Genomic DNA, 26348 nt, shown 5'->3' on the forward strand with positions numbered 1-26348 from the left:
GACAGCGACAAGCTTTAATTATTCTACGAGCGACGATTCCGGCTCCGGAGGAGCCGGCAGGCGGCAGAGCGGGCGGTGGGCTCGGCAGCTCCCCGGGTGCCAAGGCGGGAGCGCCGGCAGCCGAGCTCTGCCCACCCGCCGGCAGCCGAGCGCGGCTCCATCTCCTCCGACATCCGGGAAGGAAAGGGAACAAAGGCAGAGAACAATTCCCATTGTTTTCCATGACTTTCTTCAGGGCAGTTCTTCCAGCGCAATGCTGCAGCCCAGGCACTCCGGCTGCAGCACCACGGCCCCCTGCGCTCGGAGCTGTGCAGATGCCGCTGGGGACAGTGGGGACATGGTTCCCGTGCCGAGGTGCCTGCCACCCAACCCTCGGAACCTGGTCTCCACCAGCACAGAGACAGCATTCTCGGCAGGGTTATCCCGCTCACCGCAGCTCCTGTGCTACTCCCCAGCACCACTGGGCTCACTGAGATGCTCGGGCATGGGAACATGGCAGTGCTGGGTTAATGGTTTGACTCCACGATCTCAGAGGTCTTTTCCAACTAAACGATTCCATGATGACACCCAGGTTGCTGTAACCGACCAAGGCACGCCGCCTGTGGTGGGGAAGGGGCGAGCTCAGCCCAGGCTCAGAGTGAAGGAGATCACCCGGATCACTTCCATGGGGGAACAGGAGCATCCACAGAAGACTCATAGAATGGTTTGGGTGGGAAGGAACCTTAAAACCTATCTCATTCCACCCCCTACCATGGGCAGGGACACCTTCCACTAGACCAGGTTGCTCCAAACCCGGTCCAACCTGGCCTTGGACACTTCCAGGGATGAGGCAGCCACAGCTTCTGCTCTGAGCAAAGAAGAAGGCATCTAACATGTGAGAGAGAATTCAACTTACGAGTCTTGTTGGATGGGGATGAATGGATAAAAGAAATCAAACGCCCCCTGCTCACTGGCTGGGTGTTGCAGGGACAGACACTGAAAGTATCAAATGCTAAATGAGGCTGGATGGGGACACTTTGGACAAGTGGCTTCTCCAATAACACAGATGTTTTTGTAAAACCACTCTTCATATAGAGCCTTAAGAGCTCCCTACAGCCCACAAACCCCAGCCCTCCCACCAAGGCCATGCCTAGGCTCTAAGGAGAAGATCCCATATAAAAGCAGGATCTGGCCAAGGACTAAGATCAACTTCTAACTGTGTCTCCAGACAGAGTGGGTTTGAAAACACTTGGACTCCAGCCTGCCTGTCTGGCATCCTCCTCCATTGCAAGAACTGGTGAGAAAAGCTGAGCTCTGGCTGAGTGAGGCCCCTCTGGAACCACCTTCACAGCAAGCCTATAGATACCAAGGAAGGATCTCCAGCCCCAGAGGTTTTTGCTTCAGAACAAGTTCACCTGATCCAATCCACTCTGTATTTCACCATTTCCTAGCTCCCAGAAGAATGAATGGCAAGGGGAAGCAAGGCATCCCTGGAGATGAGCTCTGCTGGTCATTTTCAGATTGGAGACATGGGCATGTCTCTAACACCCCTGTCTCACAGAGGGAGATCCCCCAGCACCTGACCTGCTGACCAAGCTTGGAGGGATCTGACTGGGATTGGATTTGATCAGATCTCTGAGGGGTCTTACTCTCACTGGGAGAAGAAGACAGGGATCCTGGTGAAGCACCACACCAGGAGAGGAGTCTGTGTGAGCCCATCCCAGGCAGACTTAGCAAAGAAACCCCTATTCATCAACATCCCCATTCCACCCCAGTTGGGTTCAATCTGCCAAATTATTTTGGCATGGGGAAAATCTGTGTTGGGCCCAAACTCCCATCCCAGCCGTGGGTGGAGAGCCTCCCTACGCCGGGCCCTGCACCCAAGCGCGTGGGTGCCCCCCACCCCCTGCGTGTTGCATCCTGCATTTCTGCTGCTTTGAACCTGCCTCTGGTGTCACCCTGCAGCCCCTGGCCGCAGCAGGGGCGTTTTCCTTCGCTCCTCAGTGAGCCCTGTCCCAGGACACCCCATCTTGGCCACCCCCGCAGTCCCTCCAGCCGGGGACACCCGGCTCCGGTCAGAGCTGTGACAGAGCCACAGCCTCGTTCCCCACTCAGGATGCCCCATGCACAGAGGAGGGGGACTCAGGCCAGGATTTAGCTCATCTCCCCCCCGTGCCCTTCAGGGACATGACCAGACAGACCCGCTCCCAAATCCCTCCCGAGAGCTCACACACACTGCTCACCCTGTAATAACCCACAGGCCGTGTCACTGCCATTAATTATGGATTAACACACCCCATCATCTTACCTACTGCCCAGTCCCAACTCGGGGGGTGTGAGCCACCTTCAAAAGCCACCTGGCTGGTTCTCCTGGGGCTCTCACACCACCTGCCCTGGGAGAAGACCCATTGGAGCAGGCTGGGATAGGCAGGAAGATCACCAGGGCTGAAGTCATGGGGAAGGCACACACCTCCCAGCCATTCCACGCTCCCTCCCGTGGGGCCATGACAGCACCAGGGAGGACCACGGAATGTTCAATGGCTTGAATAATTCCCTCCTCAGCAATGGGTTTCATCCCTGCAGCACCAGGGAGCCTGGCACAGCACTTTTGGCGCCCGAGACATCGGGTGGCACCTGGCACCAGGAGAGGGGACACCAGGAGCTCTCACTGGGGCTGGCAGCTCAGGCCTTCAGATGCTAGAGGAATTCTCCAGAAGCCTGCACCTTCCCCTTCCTGTGCTACCCCCAACCCTGCCTCCAGCTGGCAGCAAGACCCCCAGCATCTCTTCCCTCACACTCCTCCTTCCTGAAGCGCAGGGATTTTCTTCTTCCCCTGAGCCAGGGAAATCTGAAAGAGAAAGCACACAGGACATGTGACCTGTGCTATGTGTCTTGCCAGGGTACTGTGAGGGCCTCCCATGTTCAGCCTCCGTCCCTGCCCTGGCACAGCCCCACACCACGGGACAGGGGAGGCTGCTGCACCCATCCCACATCCGAGACAAGCCCAGGATCAGCAGCACAGCTGGCGTTGGGGCCATTTCAGACCCGGGCTGCTTCTCCTTTCCATTCTCACAGGGGTAAAACACACAGAGCATGCTCACCAAGACACAACTTCAGGAAGACAGCAAGGGCCTTCCCAAGGCACAGAGCTTCCCTGTTGCATCCATCCCAATGCACAGCACCACCTTCCATTCAAGATACCGCTCCAGAAAGGCAAAAAAAAAGTTGGCAGGGGGCCCGGGGCTGGCTCTGCCCCCGAGCTGCAGCCGTTTCATGTGGCTCCAACGCCTCTCACACTTTCAAAGGCACACCAACCCAGCTAATGGATGTCTCACAGCCCACTGTGTGTGTTCTGACACAGCCCCTCTGCCAAGGAAAAACAACAGTGAGCGTGTGTGGATGTGTGTATATACAAAGGCTTTAAAGAGGATGTTGCTTGCATTTTTACAGCTTTGTTGAAGGGTTTGGTTGGGGTTCTTCTTTTAATACAAAAGGCTAAAGCAAATACAATCCAGAGAAAAGGATTTTAAAAAAATCTTTAATATTTTACCTACATGCATAATACCTGTAGAGCTCTGACACTCCCCAAGGAACATGTTTTATAGTAAGTGTTTCAGGCTGAAAAATGACAACTGCTCAGAAAAACATTGCTACTGGCCAGTACTGCACATCCTGCCAACATGAGTGTTCATTCAGGAAGGGACACGATGAAGTCTTTCAGGGAAGTCTATCCCAGGATCCACACACCAGCTTTACAAGCTTTACCTTTCAGGTGTTCCCCACCTGCAGGAAGGTGCCAGTGCCATGAGACCCTCTCAGCGGATCACAGCAGGAGCCCACACACCTCCACTGTGTGAGCTGAATCCTCCTGCTTTATGCAAGGATTCAGTTTTAGTTCTTTCTGGCAAATAGAAACAGGAATCTAACATGCCAAGCACACTGCCACCTTTAAACCTTTCACAGACTCCCAGAATGGTTTGGGTGAGAAGGGAACTTAAAGCCCATCCAGTCCCACTCCCTACCATGGGCAGGGACACCTCCCACTATCCCAGGCTGCTCCAAGCCCCGTCCAACCTGGCCTGGGACACTTCCAGGGATGGGGCAGCCCCAGCTGCTCTGGGCACCCTGTGCCAGGGCCTCCCCACCCTCACAGGGAACAATTCCTTCCAAAATGAACACAATGAACAACGAACTTCTTTTGATGAACACAAATGCTCACCACTGGCTTCAGCTGAGTAAATAGCCACCAACTAGGACAGTTCTCGTGCCAACACCAAGTTTTAGTCCTCTGAGGTGAACTTCTGCCTACATTTTGTCACCTTCAAGACTGAGAGGTAGGTATGGTCACTGGGTGGTTTCAAACGCCCATGAGCAAGCCCACTGCATGTCAGTCACTGAAAAATAAAGGATTTGTATTTCTGAATAGAGATTTGGGGACTATGGAAGCTCTGAGTAGGAACTGGACATCTGAGAAACCTGGCCAAGTGGAAGGCATCCCTGTGCATGGCAGGGGGGTGGAATGAGATGCTCTTTAAGGTCCCTTCCCATTCAAACTATTGAGTGATTCTATGATCTACGTGCCCTCCTCAAATCCAAGGGCTGATATCAGCACATTCTGAATGAATTCACCTGTTGTACGTTCACAAGAACTTCCTAGGCCAGGCACATAGATATAATAATGTTTCCAAGGAGCAAACTACAGCACATCTGCCCACCGTCAGATTTTTACAGTTTTCTTTGAAATACCCAGCCACTGCCAGCATTAGAGGCAAGACATTTGCCTGGAAAGTCCATGCAATAATGTCAGCTCTTCCACTCCTCCTAAAGTATCCCAAGTTTTAACTGGGTTAGAATAAACCCCTCCGCTCCTCTGGAGCAAGTCTCTTGGCCAGGTGGTTACCCATATACAACACTCATTGCAATACATTCGTGTACAACTATAAAAGGAGAAAATAGAATCACTTTATTTTCAGTATACAGACTAAATCCCACCATAAAATCAAGATAATGAGCAAGCACACATGAATAAAACACTCTGCACTTAAGCAAACCCCACTTTTGCCATGTGTGTTTTTCTGCAGGGGTTCTTGCAGCTCTCTGGCTGCAGCACTCCAGGAGCAATCCTCCCTCTCCTCCAACTCAAAAAGCACTCCCAGTGTTCGTAAAGTGCTACATTTTCCTGTATGCCTTGAAATACTAGTTAGGTACAACACTATTTCATCATCTCTGCTCCCAAGCTATGTCCAGTCCCACTCCCACCCTTACATCAAAGCCACAATTATTTCTACAAGGAGGTAAAATCAGCAGGTTGTAGCAATACAACTCTTCAGGGGTGCAGAACGATGGCAAAGTGTGATCTGCAGCACAGACAGCAAGACAGAAATGCTCAACAGTTGTACCACACACATGCACATGATCACCTGTGTACAGCCTTCTTCATGGTGTGACTCCTTCCACGTCACACGCTTTTTTCACATTTAAAAACAAAAAACAGCCCTTGTCAAATTTAGCCCGTTTAAAGCTGCCAACAAAATTGGATTCTGTGTGCTATAAATGGGCATGTTATTGCTTGTAGTAAACTGGAGAAGTTTGGACCTACACATGAGATTGGCTTGCACAGCAGCAAGGTCAGCAGAGGCCCCTCAGCAGTTTTAGGAAGGGACCAGCTGGTATTTCCTGCACCCTTCACACTGGCTACAACACTGCAGTCCAAAACACACGTCGTACCATCCTCGAGCAAACAGCCCGTCTTCTCTGGCTCCTATTTGATACACAAGAGCACTCCATGTAGAGTGGCACAGGTAATTTTTGTATGTCCATCAGGCTCATCTTGGCTCGGTCACCTGAAAATGGGTGGCGGGGCTGTAATGGCAAAGCAGTGCCAAATCTTCCCAGCACTCGTGTGTCACCAGAGTGAGCTGATATTCCTGCAGAGTTATGAGTTATCCAGCAAACACATGCTCACTGGATTTTCCAACTGCCAATGACCTACCTGGCCCAGGTGAACTTGGACCAAAGTGTTTAACAATCCAACCTTTACACCTTGTGCCTCCGAGTGTAAAGTTTACAACTCAGTGTCTTCAAGGAGTAATAAAGCAGCTCTTGGGATTTCTGCCAAGCCAACACTGACTCAAAGGCTCAGTACAAACTCATAGTGGTACAGGGAGACATCAACCCATTCCAGACCCCCAGCCAATCCTCACAGCTCACTCCCCAAAGTTCCTTTCTTTGCTAACACACCCTGACTACAACCCTGCTTTATAGCCTCTCCTGCTAACTATACTCTTCAAATCAGATCTGATTGCAACTGCTGCCCTTAACTTAACAAATATCATAGAATGAAGAGATTTTTTCCTGTCTACTGCTGTTCCAGATGCAATGCTATCTATAAAACCACAGCTAATTCTTCCAGCAGATGATCCAAACCAGCACTGCTCTCCCACAGGACATGGGTGAGGGATTGCCAAGTCTCCAGGCTTTCTGCACCACAAAGTAAGGCAGCAACAAGCAGCCTTTGAAACAGCATCGTCTCTGTATTTTTCTCTACCATCAAATCCCTTTCCCACATAATTTAGTGAGTGAACTAGAGGCTTCTCTGGAGCAGTGGAAGAAAAGAGATGGTAAATAAATAACAAATTATAAGAACTAGGCCAATAGTTTTACAAAGTTTTCCTTTTTGGTACCAGCACTGAGCACTGCTCGTTTCCAGATGGAGAGAAATATAAAACACTTCAGTCTCTCTGTGAGCTTAAAGTCCAAGTGACTTCTGCACAATCTGCTTGGCAATTTTGTTAAATTGTTCTCTGTCTTCCCGCCACATCTTGGAGGCGTCTACATTGGCTCCACTTTCATCATTTGGCTCTGAAACGAGAAAGACAAACGCAGGTGGGCAATGGAGCTTCTTGCTTCTTCAAGAATGCCACTTCCCAAGGCTTTCATACAATTCTCCTCCTTGAGACTACAGAAACACTGCTAAGGCAAATCCAACGACAGCTCCTGGATTCCCAAAAGGCTCTGATTTACCTGACTATAAGAGAAAGGATATCACAACAAAGTCGAGTTTAGGCAAGAAACAAGTGGCAGAGGAGCAGGACTTTCTTTTGTTTGTGCTTTCAGCAGTGCAGCCCCACCATGCACATGGCCAGCACAATGTGGCACCCCCAGTGCTGTCAAGGGCTTTTAAAACCGCATGTTTCTCCCTGCAGAACGTTTTTTTGTCTTGTTCTCCAGCTTCTCAGACACAAAGCCCCTCCAAGCAGGCTAGCCAAACAGGCTGTCACTTGTTGGGATGGCTTGTTCTATTAAAAACCAACAAAACAATCCAAGGAAACCCATAGAACATGCTTTCATTTCTGCAACATCTTTCACCCGATGATTTCGGAACGCTTTCCAAAGCACAGGAAGTGCTGCAGTCCCAGGGACTCCCCATTTTGCATGGAGGTAAGCAGAAACCCAGGATTTACCAGGTCTGTGGGCAGCACACAGCAGGATGCTGTCCCAGGGTTCCACAAGGCACTAACACACTCTACCCACTTCCCTTGACACACCAGTCCTCACCCACTCCAGCCCAGTTCATGGCAGTATCTCGGGCTCCCATCCTTCTCCACACGATCCTGATGGTCCCCCTTAAAAACCAGCAGGTGTGCAGGTCACCCAGTCTGGTAAACTTGGGCTTACATTACCTGCAGAGCCAGGGCTCAGAGTTTTCCCGTACCCTGAAAGAAGCTGACCACTGGTGTTTTAGCCTAATTCCTCCAAAAGCCATGGGAAAACAGGATGCACATGCAGAGAATGAGACCAGGTGACTCCCACACTTACCAGTCCAGGTAAGGCTGCACCACAAACCAAGCTCCTGGAAGCCATGGGAAGCCCATGGGGTGCTATCTGCCTGCACAGCTTCCCAACAGCAGGTTGCTATTCCAAAGCTAAAACAGTCCCATGTAGGAATCTGTTGCTTGCTCTTTGGTCAACGTTGCAGCTTCTAAACCCATTTATCCTTCAAAACCAGTTCTAAGGGACATGGCTCTGCCCTCTTCAGGCAGTTCAGTGGCTCTGTCCACGGTGTGGAAAATGATCCATCTTTCAGAGAGCTGATCCCTAGCCCTTGTTAGATTTAGGGAAAACCATCTGAAAGGCTCCACAAAAAGTTTTTCACCCCAGGTCTCTTCTCAAGAAGTCTTCCTCTGAACCAGAGATGGCAGAGTGGGGCACATTCCCAGGCTGGGAATAACAAAGAGAAACGGAGTGTGCTGGCTTCTGAATCAGAGGCCATGGACTCCAGTGTACTGTACTGGTTAGGTTTGATAACCCTTCAGCTGCCAAAGCCAAATCCAACACAGGCTGCAATTCACAGCTTTAAGAGCTGAATGGACAGCACAGCAAATACAGAGAGGGTTTTGTCCAGGAGCAAGGAACCAGCTGAGCCTCTAGACCCACCTGACCCATCACTACTGGCTTGGCTGCTACCAACCTGGAAGGAAAGCCTTGCAGTCACCCCCAAACAGGAACACTTGTTACTAATTCAGCTGCATTTTTTCCAGCTCTTCTCAGAGCACTGGTTTACTAATAAATAAATACCAGGGCTTCAAGAACTGTGGTTGCTGCTGAGCAGCTTTCCATGTGCTTTGCTCAGTGACCAAAGCAAGAAGCAGGAGGCAGTTCCAGCTCACTCAGGAAGTGCAGACAGGACAGCAGTGCTCACCTGCCAGCATGCTAACGACAGACAAGAGGATCTTCTCCACACTCTGCACGGGACTCCACCGCTCTGCACTGCTCTCATATCCCATGGGATCATCCCCAGGAGCATGAAGGATAGAGATGCAGACTCTCCCATCTGGGTAAACTGCACAAAAAGTACAGAGGAGTGGTTGTTACTCAGTGGAAATGCTCAGCATCTTCAAATCAGTTCTGAGCATAGATCAGCCTTGAGACTTGGCTTTTCGATGACTAAAACTAAATCCAGGTTTAAATTTCCTCTTTAGGCAAGAGGACACAAAATTTGAAAGACAAAAACCTAGGAAAAAGCTTCTTTAAGCAAATCTAACAAACTCCTTCCCCACCAGAAATCTGCTGGGAGCGCTTGTGTTATTTAATAACCAGTGACAGGCTCCATGGGAAAAATGAACGATGCAGCCTGGTGGAATAAAGCAAGGATTTATGCACAGACACAGCTCCAAGCAGGTAACCAGTCCTACTTAAATGGAAATGAATGCACTGAATGCACATTTGGAGTCCTCCACTGGACTGTGACCATGAAAAGGATTGCACAAAGGACGGAAAAGTGTTATGTTATATATATTATAAACCTGAGAAAAAATAAAGTGTTATGTTAGATATATTATGAACAGTAGAACTGATCTTTTTTTGAACATTACAGAAGAATTCCCATTTTGTTTTTTTTTTCCTTAAAGCTCAGCTGCATTAAAGCACCTGGAAACAAGGAAAGCTATGAATTAAGGGTCCAGGTGCTTCCTCTCCCACCTTTAGCATAAGCAATGTGTCTGCAACAGTACAAGTTGTCTTCACAGAGACTGGACTCTACTGACTTGGTAATGAAACCAAACAAAGGCTGAAGAGGCACCACAAAAGAAAACACTGCTCTAGCAATGTGGCCTAATTCTACAGCCTCCTGAGGAACAACAGCTTTAGTGCAATGATGTCAGGGCTTCTGTTCCTCAGGTGACCAAACTGGTGCCATTGCCAGGAAAGCAACAAAAAACAAAGTGGGAATGACTGCTGGAAGCAGCTGTGCTCATTTCTAGTTCCTTCCATTCACACAGCTATGTCTGCCCGAGCACGTAAGCACCGTGGAGGACTTTTATTTACAGTCCTTCCTGCAGCCCCAGGCTGGGGACTGGAGCTGGTCTAGCCATAGCTGGAAGAGGTGAAAACAGCAGGTGCTGAATCAGCACTTCTTGCAAGTCAGGAACCCACTGGTAGGAGGTATTTCAGTGGTGAGGGAGTCTCCTGTTTCTGTGCAGTGCCTCATTTAAAACAGCTGGAACACAGCGGCACAGTCGAGACATCAAAGGCTGATTCCAGGAAGACGTATGGATCTTCTCTCCCTCTGTTCAGGTGAGACCTGCCCCTGTCCAGCTGTGGGGCCCCCAACCTAAGGACGTGGAGCTGTTGGAAGGAGTCCAAAGGAGGCCACAGAGAGATGCTCTGGCAACAGGCTGGGAGAGCTGGGAATGCTCAGCCTGGAGAACAGAAAGCTCCAGGGAGACTTCAGAGTCCATTCCAGTGCTTAAAGGAGCTCCAAGAGAGCCAAAGAGGGACATTGGACAAGGGGCAGGGGCTGCACACTGCCAGAGGGCAGGGTTAGATGGGATATTGGGAAGAAATTTTTCCCTGAGAAGGTGGTGGGAACCTGCCCAGAGAAGCTGTGGCTGCCCCATCCCTGGAAGTGTTCAGGTTGGACAGGGCTTGGAGCAACCTGGGCTAGTGGAAGGTGTCCCTGCCTGTGGCAGGGGGTAGAATGGGATGGGTTTTAATGCCCCATCCAACAATCCCTCCCAAACCTCCTGTGATCTCCCCACGCTGACGCTCAGTACCAATGCAAGCAATGCCATTAATCACTACTCAGTTATTTTCACCAGAGCATCCAAGGAGGTCATTTTACTTTAAGAGAAGACAATTCTGTGGTATCTCGATTCCCCCTCCACATAACACAAACTGCAAAGATGAGGGAACACACCAGACTTTTTAAACATTTTCATTGAGGTTCCTCACAGGGAGAGGAAAAACCAGAAAAAGCACAGCCTGGCCACCCCTTTCTGCAGCCTTACTGGGTAGAACCAGCCCACCACAACCCCAGCTAAGAAGAAAGATTCAAGTGTCTACTTCAGTGATCTCAGCTTCAGGTTAAGAAGACTCCAAGTCACAGGACTCTAAAGAGCTCAGCTGACCATCCAGTATGTTCCAATTATCCCATGGAAGAAAACACCCATGTGCAAAGCCACTCTTTAACACAAGAGTCAGGCAATTTGTGCTTCTCCACACCCCACTCCTCCTGGCAGTGCTGCACACAACACAGCTGCGAGCAGTGAACCTCAAGCCAAGGCCACAGCTGGAGCTGCAGGCACAAGGATTTGCTCAGGGAGACCAGTCCTGGCAAGAAGTTTGGGTAAATTAGTCCAGCTGGAACAAGGTGCTGACATGGCTACAACTGCTTCCAAGTGCCAAATGCTGCCCTGCTGTGAATATCAGAGCTCCAGAGGTGATGCCACATGGCCTTGGGCACGTCCACACAGTTCTGTGCTGTGACATGCAGGTGTGTTTTCCACAGGAGAACAGAAAGATGTGGATTAAGTGGGCAAGAACCTGCACAAGCGGTGCTTCCAGAAGGGAATAACAGAGAAACTTCAAGAAACTGCAAAATTCCTTGTATATAAGATGAAATAAATTGATTCCCAGCTGAGATTATGACCTTTGTTTTCCAAGTGCAAGAATGTCAGCTGAAGAGGAAGCACTGGGCAGGAGCACAGCGTTTGCCTTTTCCTGCTCTTGAGAGTCAGAGACCTGACAGCCTGAACACAGATCGAGCCCATCAAACCCAGGCAGTAATAAACAACCTTTGCATAATCCATGTTGATTCAGCAGATATCAAAAGCAATGATTTTACACAGAATTCCAAGGCTGATTCCAGAAAGTAGCAGTCCAGGCTGCAAACAGGGACTTCAAGGTTTTTTCATCCAAGGCTCAAACCTTGCAATTACTCCCACTGAATAATAACATCACCATCATAAATTCACTAAGGTTGGAAAAGATCTTTATGATCATGGAGTACAACTCAATCAGTACTGCAGAGCAAAGGCCAGCAAAGTTTTAATATTAAACACCTACAAATGTGTTTGCTTGGACAGAGCACTGTGTATTTCAGAGAGATCCCCTCAGAAATGTTAAACAAACCTAAGATTTCCTGGGGCAAAAGCCATGCTGCCTAATAAAGCTGCAGCCATGAACAACTTTTCAGTCATTAAAATAACACCAAAAATACCCAAATACAAGCCATAGAGCAAGACTGGGTTCCTGGTGTGTTGGGAACCAATGCTCCCAGGCACATGGTGGGATTCTTGGGGTGTCCTGCACTGAACACCAGGATCCTGATGGGTCCCTCCAAACTCAGCAATACTGTATGATTCTGTGTCTGGAAAGAGCCTGTATTAATTCACTAAGTCTCACATCCTGTACAGAAGATTTAAAGGCAAGGAATTTGCCGGAATCCTTATTGGACTGTTTATGAGCAAAAGGTTTATGAGGAATAATGGGATAAAGAGAAAAGGACCCTAAGACAGAGCTAAACTGCTGGGCAGCTGAATGCTCATCCTGCGTGCTCAGGGCTGGAAAGGGAGAGAACCACCCTCAGGAAGGATGCTGGCTCTCCTGCTGCAAAAGCTGCTTTTTAAGTTGCACAAGCAACCCACTCCCCCGTGCATCCTGCTGCTTCAGACTCACTGTTGGGATGGAACATCTCGCACGTGAACCTCATCTTCGGAGGACTCAACGGGTAGTCGAGTGGAAAACTCAGGATAGCAGGGAAAACCCCATACTCGAAACAGGTGTCTTCAGGACCCCTAGAAACAGATAAAATGTTATTCATCAAAGTTTTAACCAGCACTTTCACCCAAGTTCTTGTCTAATGAGATGTGTGAGGTGTGGGTTATAGCATCTTCTCCAGGAAACAAAGAGTTAAGGTGCTCTTACCCCACACCTCATAAACTTAAATCCAAATATGAGGCTTGGGAGGCAAGGGGGAAATCAAAGCTTGCAGACTAAATTACTAGGAAGGTCACAACACTGTTTAATTAGTAGGGTGTGTCTGGATATAATTGGAGTATCTGGCTCCAAGGCATGTTCCAGGATTTGAGTGTCTGCACGTCAAGCGAAAGCAGAGGCAGGTGTGGGACTCCTGTGCCTTTGAAGATACTGTTATGCTCTACAAGACAGAGATGTCAAATGCTGGAGCTCAAAATTAATTTATAAACCCCACAGAGATCCCAACTGCCAGCATCTAGCACAACCACACAAACACTTATCACTGTCTGATGCAGAAAACACAGCAAAGGTTTGTAAAAATAAAAACACAGCTCAGAATCCGTAATTGTCAGAGGAGAGGCAGGACAACAATGTGTCTTTGCAGACTTCACGTACTGAGTCTGCCCTCGCTCAAGTGCAGGTGGAGAACAAATGGCTTCATCAGGGTTCTTGTAGGAACATTTCCTTATTGTGTTCAGAATCTAGTTCAAAGTGCAATCGAGTTGAGAACATAAAGACAATTATTTTACCCTGCCTACATAAAACACTTGTGGAAAGTGAGCAAAAACCAAGTTTATTAGCCATGATTTATTCCAACTTGATGAACCATCTGGAAGTTGTAACACAAACATGATTTCCCTTGATTGGAAAGATGGCGAAAAAAGCTTCAGCACTGAAAATCATAGCCAAGGAAACCTCATGTATTTAGTAAAAAGGCCTTCAAACAAAGGTTCCACTGTCTGGGAAATAAGGGTTAGGAATATATTCATGCCTCTTCCTCCCAGTCCCCATTCTCTATGCCAGAAAGAACATTAAAGTTGGAGAGCAGCAAATCCTAAAGCCCTAGAAGACTTACTCTCTCAAACTTTGGGAATCAAAAGACTTGGCTGGCAGATAAACACAAGAACTATGTGATTTAAACATGAATATTGACACTGGCAGGTAAGCTAAGAGAAATGCATCAACATTCTGCAAGAATGAAAGCTAAACCATCTCAACCACTTTGTTCCCTTTCTGTCCTTTTCCCTAAATTTAGTCAGGATTCAATTCACATCTGAGAGTAAACTGACTGCATTTTTTCATGACCGTTTTAATTCCAGCTGCATTTTAAAGGCTTATTGTTGAACTTCTGAGAGTATGTACATACAGGCATTGAAAAGCTGGTGGGTGTCTATGTTCTGTTTTGAGAGCAAACCCACAGCCTTAAGGGCTCTTCTGTCAAATACACTCAACCCAACATACTCCATTTTAGGCCCTGCATTATGTGAGCAAAATGCTTTTGTTTTAGCCACTCAGTGCTGCCAGGATCAACTTCAAAGAAATTATTAAAGTTAATCCAAGACAGCATTTGCAACTACAAAACACTCAGCATTTGAACTTGACAGCATCACTTTTAGCTCACAAAGGACATTGGCAGGGCCAGGGAGGTAAGAGCATGGCAGCTTCTGCAATCACCCCCCTGCTCTGCAGTGATTCCAAAGCTGACAGAAGATGGAGCATGAAAATGAGAAGCTCTGACCTCCAGGAGCTGCCTGTTACTCATGCAAGGGGCAGAGAAGCGCAGTGGGTATCCACCAAATAGGAGAGAGAAGTACCTTGAGGAGGACAGCTAATGGGAATTGTTTAGTTTGGAGAAAAGGCTCCTCAATGGGACCCTTCTCCTACATAGAGGGTGCAGCCAGGTGGGGGTTGGGCTCTGCTCCCAGAGAACAAGAGACAGGTCAAGGGGAAACAGCCTCAAATTGCAACAGGGGAAGTTTAGGTTGGATATTGGGAAAAATTTCTTCCCTGAAAGGGTTGTTCAGCCTTGGCACAGGATGCCCAAGGCAGTGGTGGAGTCATCATCCCTGAAAGCATTCAAAAAACATGTGAATGTGGCACCTGGGGACATGGTTTAGTGGTGGATTTGGCAGTGCTTGACAAATGGTTGGAATTAATGGTCTCAGAGGTCTTTTGCAACCTTAATGATTCTGTGATTCTAATTCAGGTCCACATACATCTGCAAATGGCTTATTTGTAAAAAGATGCTGGAAAAACACCAAACCCCACAACCAAGATGCCCAAAAGGGGAATGGAAACAAAAGTCATAAGCCTAATTATAGATCTAATTACCTTTCTAAACAGCTTTGTGATATGTTGACTTCAATTTATACTGTTTAGTTTTCTTTGGGCTAATAAAGTTCTTAACCATCACATGCTTTTGTGTCTTTTGGGGATAAACTTTAATAGCAACGCACACTTGTACATGCCAACCAAAGAGGGCAAAACTTGGCCTTGAAATGTTAAATCCATGAACACAACACAGCCTGAAGCACCTCATGCAGTGCTAGGGAATTGAGCAACATAAGGCAAACTCTCCTGAAATGATTTTGCAAAGATCTGGCTTTCAAGAATACTCCCCACCTCCGGCCTTCGGAAAGGTTTTCACGTGGTTTTTTCAGTTCTGTGCCCACTACACTCACTTTGGGAGTGTAAGATCTGTTCTCCCCTTTAGAGATGTCACTACAGCCATAACATTTGTATGATTCACATTCCTCCAGCATTGCTGCTGCAGGCAAGAAGACTGGAGAAACAAATTTTTATTTCCATTATTTAAAAATGCATTATTTTATCTCCAAGCCAAGCTTTTACATCAATCTGTGTAACATTACCCAGCCTACCTTTGAACTGATAAAAGAGAGATGTCTTTTCTCTCTTAAGTCTCTTTTTTTTTAAAGTTATGTGCCATTTTATGTGCTCTAGCTTTATATAAATTGGGTGAAGGAAAAGTATTCTGTTCTTTTCACAATTATGTTACTTACCTTTTGCACTTCATCTATCTAAAATTTTGAAGGCAGCTTTACTCTCATTTTCTCATCTGCACACCTCATTCCCTGAATCTCACACAGCATATTTGAGATTACAAAACACTGGAGAAGATCACCACAGACAAATACAAACAAGTCATGTAACTTGCTTTTCAAAGGTATTGCAAACACTGCTACTAACAGGGTTTCTAAAGGGATGAAAGTAACCAAATGTGTTTAGGGCAAACATGTTTCCATTGTATCACAGCTTCCAAATTGAGCAGATCTTAAAATATAACTTTATTATGACACACACACAATACAGAAACCAAAATTAAAGCACCTCCGCCTCTCATTTACGCTGACAAAGACCTGAAGCTCAACACTCAGCACTTTAAAGACCTTTCAAGTCTGCAAGCAGCTCCTCTGTTCTTTAAGGATGTGATAGGAAACATCAGAAAAGGTATTTTCTAGGCAATTCAGAAGTAGTTCTGAGTGTCCCTCAGGAAACCTCTACTCAGCCACACCACCTCTGCTGTGAGGAAGTACCAATAAGCAGGAATTTCCTTCCATATTCCAATAAGTGCATTAAACCCTCTGGGACTTCCACACTCCCAGCAATCACAGCTGTCTGACCCCAAAATCTGGCCCATCATGAAGCACAAGTGCTAACTATGCCTCTCACAGAAAGCATAAGACCCTGCAGCCAAAATCCCTGGTGTCAGGCAACAAAACAACCTATTTCCATGCTAAGCGTTTATTTTCAGGGGACTGAGCTACCAGGAAGCACAACCTGTTATCCCAGGAGAAATCACTGCACATAAGCAGAGGCATTTGCCAACTCTTGCCATCACTAAGCAAACAAGCAGTGGTAATCTAAACCTCCACTTACCAAGGTCTAAAATAACTCAGAGGCTCTCGCTTGCCGTGCAGCAGGATCACCCACACAGCCGGCTTGTGTGGAATAGGGAATTCGCTACAGCTCGCCATGTTTTTGTATTGGTTGCATGCCTGAGCCCAAGAGACAGAAATCTTGTTTTTCATCCCTAGACAACACATTCCAAGCAAACCAAGCTAGGAAAACTCTGCCACCCACGCCAGCTGAGAATCTCATCAGTCAGCACTGGTGGTTGGAGGGAAAACCTGCCCAGATCACAGTGGGCACGGAGCGAGTGGGGCCACAGCCACTGCCTGCTGCCCCCAGAGTCCCCCGGGACAACCCAGCCCTGGCTGACGGAAAGGAAACCACTGGTTCTTACTAAAGGAATCCTGAAATACAGAACCAGGATCTACCCTAACAACAGACCACCAGCTTCAAGATGGACTTGGTGGTCTGGAGCTTCTTCACGTTTTAATTGTGCGGTATTTGCATAAATTGTCAGATGTGAGCGACAAATGTCTTTTTCCTCTTCCCTACCATTTTAGAACTTTATTTTATAAAAAATCACCAGTTATTCCATGTACTCAAAGTTCCCAAAGAAGGTACAGCATGAATAAGATAGCCGGGCAAAAAGATTTTGTCTTTTCACGGTAAATTTTGCTACCAACAACCACACCCATCAGTTGGGGAGTGGAAGAGAGAGAACACAGCTTTGTAAAGGAGTCTTCATCACCCCCAAAACACAGCAGGTCACAGTCAGAGCTATTCACCAACAGAAGAGTGCATCTCTTTCCACACAAAACCACTGCATCCAACTCCTGACAACACCAACCAATTCATGAAGTGTAAAGAACTTCATAAGAATTTTTGCTTAAATTTTAATACTTTTTCTGATCAAAACTTTTCAATTTTTCCTGAAAAAATTTGAATAGTAAGTAAACTCATTTTAGACATTGATTTTTTTTTCTCCTGTCACTAATAATCCGTGTATTTTGCTCCACTTAAAAGCTGTCCTGCATTTGCAGTTAGGCAGCATTCCAACAGGTCTGTGTGATCTACAAGCAACTGTTTGTTTCCTACAGTGTTTCTAAATGTAATGTACATCCAAAGGAACCCAAATGAGGATTCCTGGCAGATTTGCAAGCTTATTATTATGACACCTGTACAAAAAGTTACCCTAACAAGTTGTACACATCACCAGTGCTGCTTCTGTCATGCTGTTTAAAGTCCAAATGTAACTCCCTGCTTGGATCAGAGGAGTTTCCAGCCCCAAGGCAGGCCAATGCTGATGTCATGCAGAACTGATAGTACCTTTTTACATTCTTGCTCTCCTAGAAGCTCATCACAGCAACTGCTGATTTAAGACACCAAACAGTATTAACTCACATGATCAGGGCTTCCCATTCAAAGAAGTTCTCTTCATTCATGGGACCTGTGAAATAAACCAGAATAATGCTCAGTGCTACCTGAACACAAGGTTACAGCTCCAGAGTGCACAAACCCTGCTCGGCTCCTCACCTGCCACAATCCCTTCTGGTGGGTTCAGGGTCAGCTCTGCAAAAACAGAAACACAAGGAAGATTAAGGTGACCTGCGAGCCCAAACATTTCAGGGGGTGTTTGAGTTGCCACAGCTTAGCACAGGGGCCCCACCACCATTGCTTAATGCAGGACAGTGTCCTAGACAAAATTATTTGGCACTTTGGGGTTTTGCAGGCTCCTAGAACCAGCCTTGGAGTCACAGAATTGTTTGGGTTGGAAAAGACCTCTAGGATCATCGAGTCCCCCATCTTCACAGAGGCAGTAATTTAAACCTGAGAAGGAAGACAAAACTCTTTTCACAAAGCCTGAGAAACACTCTTCTCTTGCACCTCTTTGCTATCTGCAGGATACTATAACAGCCTGAAGTTTGTACTCCTGTAACCTCTCTGCACCCATTCAGGCTTGATGCACCTCAGTGCAAAACCCAGAACAACACAAAAACAGGTGAAGCAGACACAAGAGATTTGACAAGCAGCTCTGTTCCCCAAATTCTATCCAACTCCTGCGTGGCCTGCAAAATGTGAGTAAAGAAAAAAAAAAGAAGCAGCAATAAAACAGCCACGGCTGCACACAGCACCTCTGGATTCATCAATCCTCACTTTCTCTAGGAAACTGATATAATTCCAAATTTGTGAAATAACCTTTGGCATCAGCCCCTTATTTCAAGCTGGTGAAGGCCAGTACACCACGTGCTGATAAAATAACAACCAGATTTTCACCTATCTAGTGGACTGATCATCAGTTTCTAGTTTCTGATGTTCTGCAGGGAGGCAGCAGCAGCTGAGGCACAGTTCAGCTGCTAACATGCAACCAATGGGCCAGCAGTCCCAGGGGCTCAACACCAGCCCCAAGGCTCCAAGAGAGTCATGGGGCAGCCACTGGAACTGGTGGCAGGAGGTGACACTCTCAGCTGCTTCTCCAGCACTGGGTTCCTAACCAGTGGCCTCTGAACACCAGTGGTCAGTAACACACACATAACACAGCCATAAGAACCACCACATGCATCCCCACGCAGGAAAACAAGCAGGAACACGGACCCAGGGAATATGTGAAGTCACAAACCAATAAATGAGACACTTGACCTAGTTTCTGTTTAGGCTGTAGGTGAAAATTGTGGGTAGTGCTGTGAAGAACAGATTTTTGTCTTAAAACAGCTCCTTTACTGCAAAGATGATGCTGAGATGCATTGCCAGGAGAGATCATGAAACTCTTCTGTTTGCTCAGGGTGCCCTTAACCTTGGCACAACCCTCTCTGAAGTTCCAAATCCCAGCAGCAGATTGAAACTCAGCCTTACGGTTTTCCTGGCATTCCATGGCAGGTTTTTCCATGTTCACAGGGGGGTCTCCCAATAGCTTTTCTTGTTGATGTTTTTAGACAGAAAGAGGGAAATGTCAAACACAGGAGCTCCTGGAATCATTTTGCTCCATCTTGTGGCTCTCTCTAAGAAGAGGATCCCTCCGATGTTTCCAATGGTTTCCCTGGAAAAGCTGGCAGCAGTCCCTGTGTATCCCCTGTGGTGGGCAGCCACATGGAAGTGTGTCATACAGCACTCTGCTCCAAGGAGAACAGGGGCAACGGGAAGAAACAGCCAAAGCCCAGAGGGCAAAGGGTCATCATGAGGACAGAGGGTCAATTCTCCACTTCCCTGCTCAGCTTTCCCCTCAGAGAAAGAGGTTTCCACCCTTAAGGAACAGGTGAAGTAGAAACAGGGCATTCAGGGACACAGGAGCTTTGATTCTGAGTGGTTGCTGGTCACTGAGAAAGGAAAAAACCCTTTTCCATGGGGATGGTAACATCCTACCCTGTGATTTCTCTAGAGTTGTTCAAAAGGAAACTATGAGCCCAGTTTTTGGAGAGGCACAACATGAACTGCTGGGAGCTGACACAGCATCAGCTGCTACAGCTCACCAGAGCCTCCAAAACAGGGTCACTTTAATGGAATGTTAGACGGGGTGTGGCCACTTACTTATAAGTGAGCAGCAGAAAGCAGTGAAAGGCTAAAACCAATGCTCTGATCACACGCAGAGCGACTCTGACAGACCAGCTAGGCCAAACAGTCCCACTCGGTGAAGAAATTTTCCCCAAAAGCCAATCTAAACCTCCCCATGTGCAACTTTTTATTTGCTCCCTAGGAGCAGAGCCAGACCTCCACCTGGCTCCACTCCCCTGTCAGGGAGTTGCAGAGCACCCCCAGCTCCCTCAGCTGCACCTGGTGCTCCAGCCCCTTCCCAAGCTCCATTACCCTTGTTTGGATAGCAAGGAGCTGAGCCCTCTGCCCATGCTGAGCAGAGAGAGTATCCAGATAGATCCTGTTGGAAACAGCTTACCAGAGGTTACCAGTCCATGGAACCTCAGTGGAACGTGGAGAGCTCTGTCACAAGTCAAACAGCCCAACCCACACTGTTCAGAAATGTGTTGTGCAGCTTTAGATAACCAGGGCAAAAAACTACCCCATGTCTGGTCCCTAAAGACCCCCAAGAAGACATCAAGGCAAAACCAGCTCTGCATCAGTTTGTGTATTTCTGGCTAACATAGCATCTTGAGCCACTTATTCATGTTAAAGTGGAGTTATTCCCTGTGAATCCAGTGCTGGAATATAGTAATGCCTGCTTCTGAATACTACATTGGTGTTAAGGAGTTTTATTCTGGATTTTTGGGGGCATTCCTACAGAGCAAATGCATGAGCAACAACATCTTATTAAGGGGTTCCGAAAGGCAGAAGGACAAGCAGTTAATTTGGAAAAAGAATAAACCAGCAAACTAGGAGAGGAATCAAGTTTCAAAGAGGTAAAGGGGAAGGCCAAGAAAAGTCTCTTTTAAGTCTTGCTTGTAAGCCTAAAACAGAGCTGACACTAGACAAGTGTGATGTTTCTATTATGAATTCAGGGCAGATTTGCTGCACACACTCGATCAATGCCTTCCTTTCTATTTCACTGCTCTCTGTGGAGTCATTATCAGCCAATTACACCTTGGAGATGGTTCTCAGGAGAACTGAAAACATACCTTCTTGATAAAGCACTGAAGAGACTGAAAAGATCATCCTTAAAAGAGAAGTTCAACAGTATGTTTCCTAAAAACTGCGGCCATTTAGCAAACTTCCAAAGGGATTAAAAGCCCAGGACTCAGGAAATACGGGCACATGCTCCCTGCAGTATCTGACAGCATCTGGACTGAGATGCCTGAAACAATCAGTTTTCTTCTGACTCCACACAACTCTCCCCAGGCAGAAAGGATAGGAAGTACCCACTGAAGCACTGCCAAGTTCAGAAAGTTTATTATTCCTGTGGCTTCCCAAATCTCACAATTAACATAAATCTCTTATTTTCAACCCGACAGCACTTCCAAAGAAACCCATTGGCATTACAATCCACTGCTCTGCTCTCCTGCCTGTTTGTACCAGGAAGGAAATACAGTGCATACAATCAGGCACTACAATTCTTGGGTCTCTAGAGATTCAATTCTTTCAGGGTAACCCATTTTAGATTCAAAATTTCAGCCAGCATAAGACATCTTTAAGATCTTACATCAAGAAACAGTAAACACAGGAAAAGAAGGTTTCCATCTCTTAATTCTCACAAATATAAGCTACTGAGAGACTTATGTCAGGCCTTAATACTATTATACATCTAGAATTAATAACAGACATATGCTCTAATAAAAATGATGCTCTTTTTTACATCTGATTTTTTTTGTTTTTAAAGCTTTAGCCAAACTAGTTCTGGGACAGTAGATAATAAATCTGAGAAAGCAAAAAGCCAAACATGCAAAGATCTAAATGAGGACAAAAACCCCAATGGGTGTCAGCTGGATGTCCACAGCCACTTTCCTTTTCTTCTTTAAAAGGAAAGAAAACCAGTGCAATTTCACAGCCTCTCCCAAAATGCAGTAATATATCTGGGCTCCAACAGGTAGAAACTCCTCACAATGTCAAGAATTTTTCACAGAAGGAAACAACAGATCTTTATTTAAAGACTTAAACATGTGTGTGCACACTCACAGAAAAAATCAAAGACAAAAACTGAAGAAGAAAAAAAGGGAAAGAATTAGAAGTCTGGTAAGGAAAATACATCCACCAGCAAGGCACTGACTGCCAAACACCACTGTCATGACTAGAAGTAATTAAAGGGAAGAGATAGAGGAGAAGAGGGAAAGTAAAGCAAAGAGACTGTGCCCACAACTTTGTACATAACACATACAAGATTTCATCCAAGGTGGGCAGTCAGGAGCGGGTCACTGAAAACCATTTCCATGCCCACATTCACCCAGGGCCTCACAGTGCCCACGCCCACACCAGCAACACGCATCATCAGGAGGGAGAAACTTCACACTGAGCTGAACCTCAGACTCCAGCCCTGTCCCAAGGTAGGACTTGCTCTTCTTCTGCAAAAAGAAGCAGCAGAACTACCTATAACCAGGAGCTACTTTTACTTTTCAAAATAACTTTTGCTGAAAATCTCTACAGGGCTAAGAGCTTCTGAAGAGCTACAACTAACTGTCAGTCTTTAGTGAAACACTAGGGAAGGGGTTGTAAGTCAGGCTTGATTCTGGGGTTTGTAGCAAGGTTTGATGTGCTAAAGGAAAATAACAAAGCGGGACGTGCAGCAGAGGGGAATCCAGACACCAAAATGTCTGGCTTACTGCACTGCTGCAGCTCAGGTTTCCAGAAAGCACTGTGCAATTAACCACTGCGAGTTGCATTCATTTTTCACAATACTGTGTTGTATTGGAGGTGGGAAAGCGTTTGTAAAGGCAGATCACAGACAAAACGTTATCTCTGCTCATGACTAGTGTTACCCTGGGAAACCAGGCAGAGGAGATTCACCTCATGTCTGCCTGTGGCATTAAGTCAAAATCTTTATCAGGTCATTTCATATTATTTTTCCTCAAGATTTCATTCATACAAGACACTCCAGTAAGATCTCTGTGCTCCCCAACAACAGAGGATCATAAATGTTTTTTTGAGACTTAGGGGAGAGATATGAGAGGACAGAAGCAGTGCAAAGTCTTTCTGTGGTTGTTTTTCAGGTCACTGCCTCTGGATTACACGGGAAAATGCAGATTTCTAGGACACACTCTGTCAGCACAAACTTTACCCACGCAGCTGCGGAGCTCGCTCACCACCCCCAGCTGTCAGTGGCAGCAGCCCGAGCACTGGGTGTGGGGCCCTGGCCACCCAAACACCTGTGTGACAGCTCAGCTTAGAGACCTGTGCTCTGCAGAGCAGCCTGAGAACAGGCACAGTGTTGGCAGGAAATGTGTGTCTATAAATACTCTCTTTTACACAGGCTGGAGTCTTCCACTAAATGATGACAGAGGGAAACAACTCCCCATCCCTGGACAGTCTGGGGAGTACAGTAAGTGATGTTCCTTGGAGCAGAAGGCCAGTTCTTAGAGCCCAGCTCCCTCCATCCTCACCAAACATTTCTTTTCTCCATTCTACTTCCTCGCTGTAAATAAAAGCCAGAGCATCAAAGCCCAAAAGCACCTAGGTAAACAAACAAATATTGTTTGCCAACAAAAGGCACCTTTGGACACCTCTCAAACTCATCATGGAGCAGATGAGCCATCCCAGAAGAACTGGCATTCCCAGAGGGCCCCAGCCTGTCTCTGCTTCCTGTGGTGGGACTGGTGAGGATCACTGTTCGCCACCCCCTGCAGTCACGTCTCACTCTGATTTTTAAACAAACAAGTCTATATCCTTGGTTACTAAATCCGAGTTTAAATCCTCTTACTAACCACTCTGCTTCCATTAAGGACTTCACAGAATTACAGAATTGTTCAAGTTGGAAGAGACCTTAAAGCTCATCTCGTTCCACCCCTTGCCGTGGGCAGGGACACCTTCCACTAGCCCAGCTTGCTCCAAGCCCCGTCCAACCTGGCCCTGGACACTTCCAAGGATGGGGCAGCCACAACCAGAAGGTATTTGTCCTGACAAACAGCCCTAATTATCTTTGATGTACCAGAGCTCTGCACCAGAGATTTCCATACCTGTATCCTGGTCCATCTGGAAAATTCAAGAGGGAAAAACATCATAATAACTGGCCACTTGCCCAGGCTTCCCAGCCTCCCCGTTCACTAAGCTCCCGGAGCCACGGAATCCCAGAGGTGAACCCGCACACCACCCTCCCCTCGGTGTCCCAGCGGGAGGGTTTCGGGCAGGACCCCCTTCCCACAGCCTCCTCAAAGCCGGCAGTGCCCCGTACCCGCCCGGTGACCCTCACCCCCGCCCCGGAGAGCTCTATCCGGACGCAGAGAGGACCCTGCAGCCGGCGGGGGAAGGAACAGCGGCCGGCGGGCCACGGGGAGCTGCCCCGGGCGCCGAGAGGGAGGCCAGCGGCCTGGCCTGGCCTGCCCCCCGGCCGCCACGGCCCCGCCCGGCCCGCGCGCCCTCCCGGGCTTTGGCAACGATCTTGCCAGGAGGGCAGCGCGAGGGGCCCGGGGAGCGCGACTCACGCTTGTACTCGGCCATGAGCCGCTTCAGCGCCGTCCCCGCCATGGCGCGGCCCCGCCGCCGCTTCCGGGTGCGCGGCCAGAGCGGCCGCCGGCTGGCAGGGGGTGGAGGGCGGCGCTCTATCCCGCCGGCTTCTCCTCTATGGTCGCGCCCAGTCCTCCGACCGGCACCACGCGCGGTAGGAACGCACCGGGAATTCGCTGTGGGAAACGACGGGAACGCGGCGGTGGGAGGACAGAGGAGAATACGCAGACTGCCCCACGGAGCGGGAGTTGTGCGGGTTTGTAGCTGGGCACACCCTTCGGATTCCCGCAGGGATGGGCCACATAGAGAGCGAGGCAGGAGCCCCAGGCCCAAACTGGGTTTGCTGTGGGCAACACCAAAGCGCGGCACGTGGATGTGTAAATCCGGGAACACACAGCGGGATCCGCGGGATATCCCATTCCATTGAGGACTTCACGGAATTCCAGAATTGTTCCAGTAGGAGGAGATGTTCAAGCTCATCTCGTTCCACCCCTTGCCATGGACGGGGACACCTTCGGCTAGCCCAGCTTGCTCCAAGCCCCGTCCAACCTGGCCCGGGCTCACCGAGAACATGCAAAAGAAAACAGAGGCCTTTCCTGCGAGATTTCAGCAAGCAGGAGCATATCTAATGTGAACAAATGGAAAGAGAAAAGGCTGATTATGATTCCATGGGGCAGCAGGACAACCTGAGTTAAAATTCCTCTGGAACAGGCTTCATGGAGGCCAAACCACCACACAAATCATTAAACCTCAGCAAGGTTGGAGAGGCAGGAGAGCAGTTTATTATTATTATTATTATTTTGAAGACACCTAAATGTCTCTCCTCACTTACTAGCTCTTCTGCACAGTTTGGTGACATTAAAAGGCATTTTTTCCCCCTCATTTACCAAGTTTATCTACCAAAAAGAAGTACTAAAAAGAAAGCTGAGGCCACAGACTTCCAGTACCCACAGAGAAAGAGCTGAAGTTAAGGGAGCAGGACGAAGGGACGGATGCTGCCCAGCCCTCAGCAAACAGCTGGAATTTCAGTGATGGGATTTTTATAAGCTTATACAACAAAAAAACCCCACAGCTACTCTATCACAAGCATAAGTTTTTGAGCCAGCTGCCCTGCTACCTCCAATTCTGCAATAGTGCAGGACAAAAAAAAAATCCCATTTCTGCATTAAAAAAATATATTTTGGACAACTTTATCATAATATGAAAAAAGACATATAAACCTGAAGTATTTAAACCCTATCCTAAGCACTGTATCGTGTTCCAGCCCCATGTCAAGGGCATGACACTGCCCAAGGGATTGACTGAATTTGCAACACAAGCTAAACACTTAAAACCTGTATCTCTGTTCCTTCTCTCAGACACATCTTAAAAGGAAACTTTTATGCTCACAACTGGCATGAAAATACACTGAATTATTTACATCATTTGAGTTAAAACAGAGGGGCAAGACCAACTAGAGCCAGGAATGAACACTCCATGTCCCAACACATGGATGAATGCTTAGGGCACAGGGCTAAAGAAGAAGAAGAAAAAAAAGATAATACAAACAGTAAGTTTTTTTAAAAGGCTAACAACAGAGAGACAACTTAATCTCAACTTAAAATGGTTCGATTCAGACACAGCTCAATCCCTGCAGATACAGTTTTGACTTGTGCAAGCAGAATGTCAAAGACAACAAGCAACTTTGGTAAATATCCTCTGAAGTTTCAAAGAACCCTGTGGGACTGGCATGTTCATTGGTTCACTAATAAAACAGCAAATCCAAGGACAGACGAGAGAGTGAGGTGTGATGAGCATCCTTAAACTGTTCTCCAAAAGATGCTGTGTCTTGGCACCCTCCACCTGGCTGCTGCTGGTACACTTCAATCTTCATCTTCCATCTCCAGCTGTGGGAGTAACACAGGAATTATTTTAACGTTTTAAAAATACAG

The 26348-nt window shown here is 47.4% G+C and overlaps 1 protein-coding gene across 1 annotated transcript; it reads right to left on the reverse strand.

Moving 5' to 3' along the window:
* Positions 1-4921: 4921 nt before the first annotated feature.
* Positions 4922-24472, reverse strand: UBE2G2 (ubiquitin conjugating enzyme E2 G2). Its single transcript, XM_082288316.1, has 6 exons — positions 24396-24472; positions 17920-17955; positions 17788-17833; positions 12436-12554; positions 8681-8821; positions 4922-6840 (listed from the first exon to the last, which is right to left on the reverse strand). The coding sequence occupies exons 1-6, from the start codon at positions 24436-24438 to the stop codon at positions 6728-6730; spliced, it is 498 nt and encodes a 165-aa protein (XP_082144442.1). The 5' UTR covers positions 24439-24472; the 3' UTR covers positions 4922-6727.
* Between the last annotated feature and the right edge of the window lie 1876 nt (positions 24473-26348).

The sequence above is a fragment of the Coloeus monedula genome, assembly GCF_965178545.1.
Source record: "Coloeus monedula genome assembly, chromosome: 10".
Lineage (NCBI taxonomy): Eukaryota > Metazoa > Chordata > Aves > Passeriformes > Corvidae > Coloeus > Coloeus monedula.

Coding starts and splice junctions, on each gene's coding strand:
- UBE2G2 (XM_082288316.1), bottom strand. CDS start 24,438: ATGGCGGGGACGGCGCTGAAGCGGCTCATGGCCGAGTACAAGC. Junction 17,956..24,395: donor GCTCATGGCCGAGTACAAGC/GTGAGTCGCGCT, acceptor CTGTTTTTGCAG/AGCTGACCCTGAACCCACCA. Junction 6,841..8,680: donor TGTCGTTAGCATGCTGGCAG/GTGAGCACTGCT, acceptor TTCTCGTTTCAG/AGCCAAATGATGAAAGTGGA.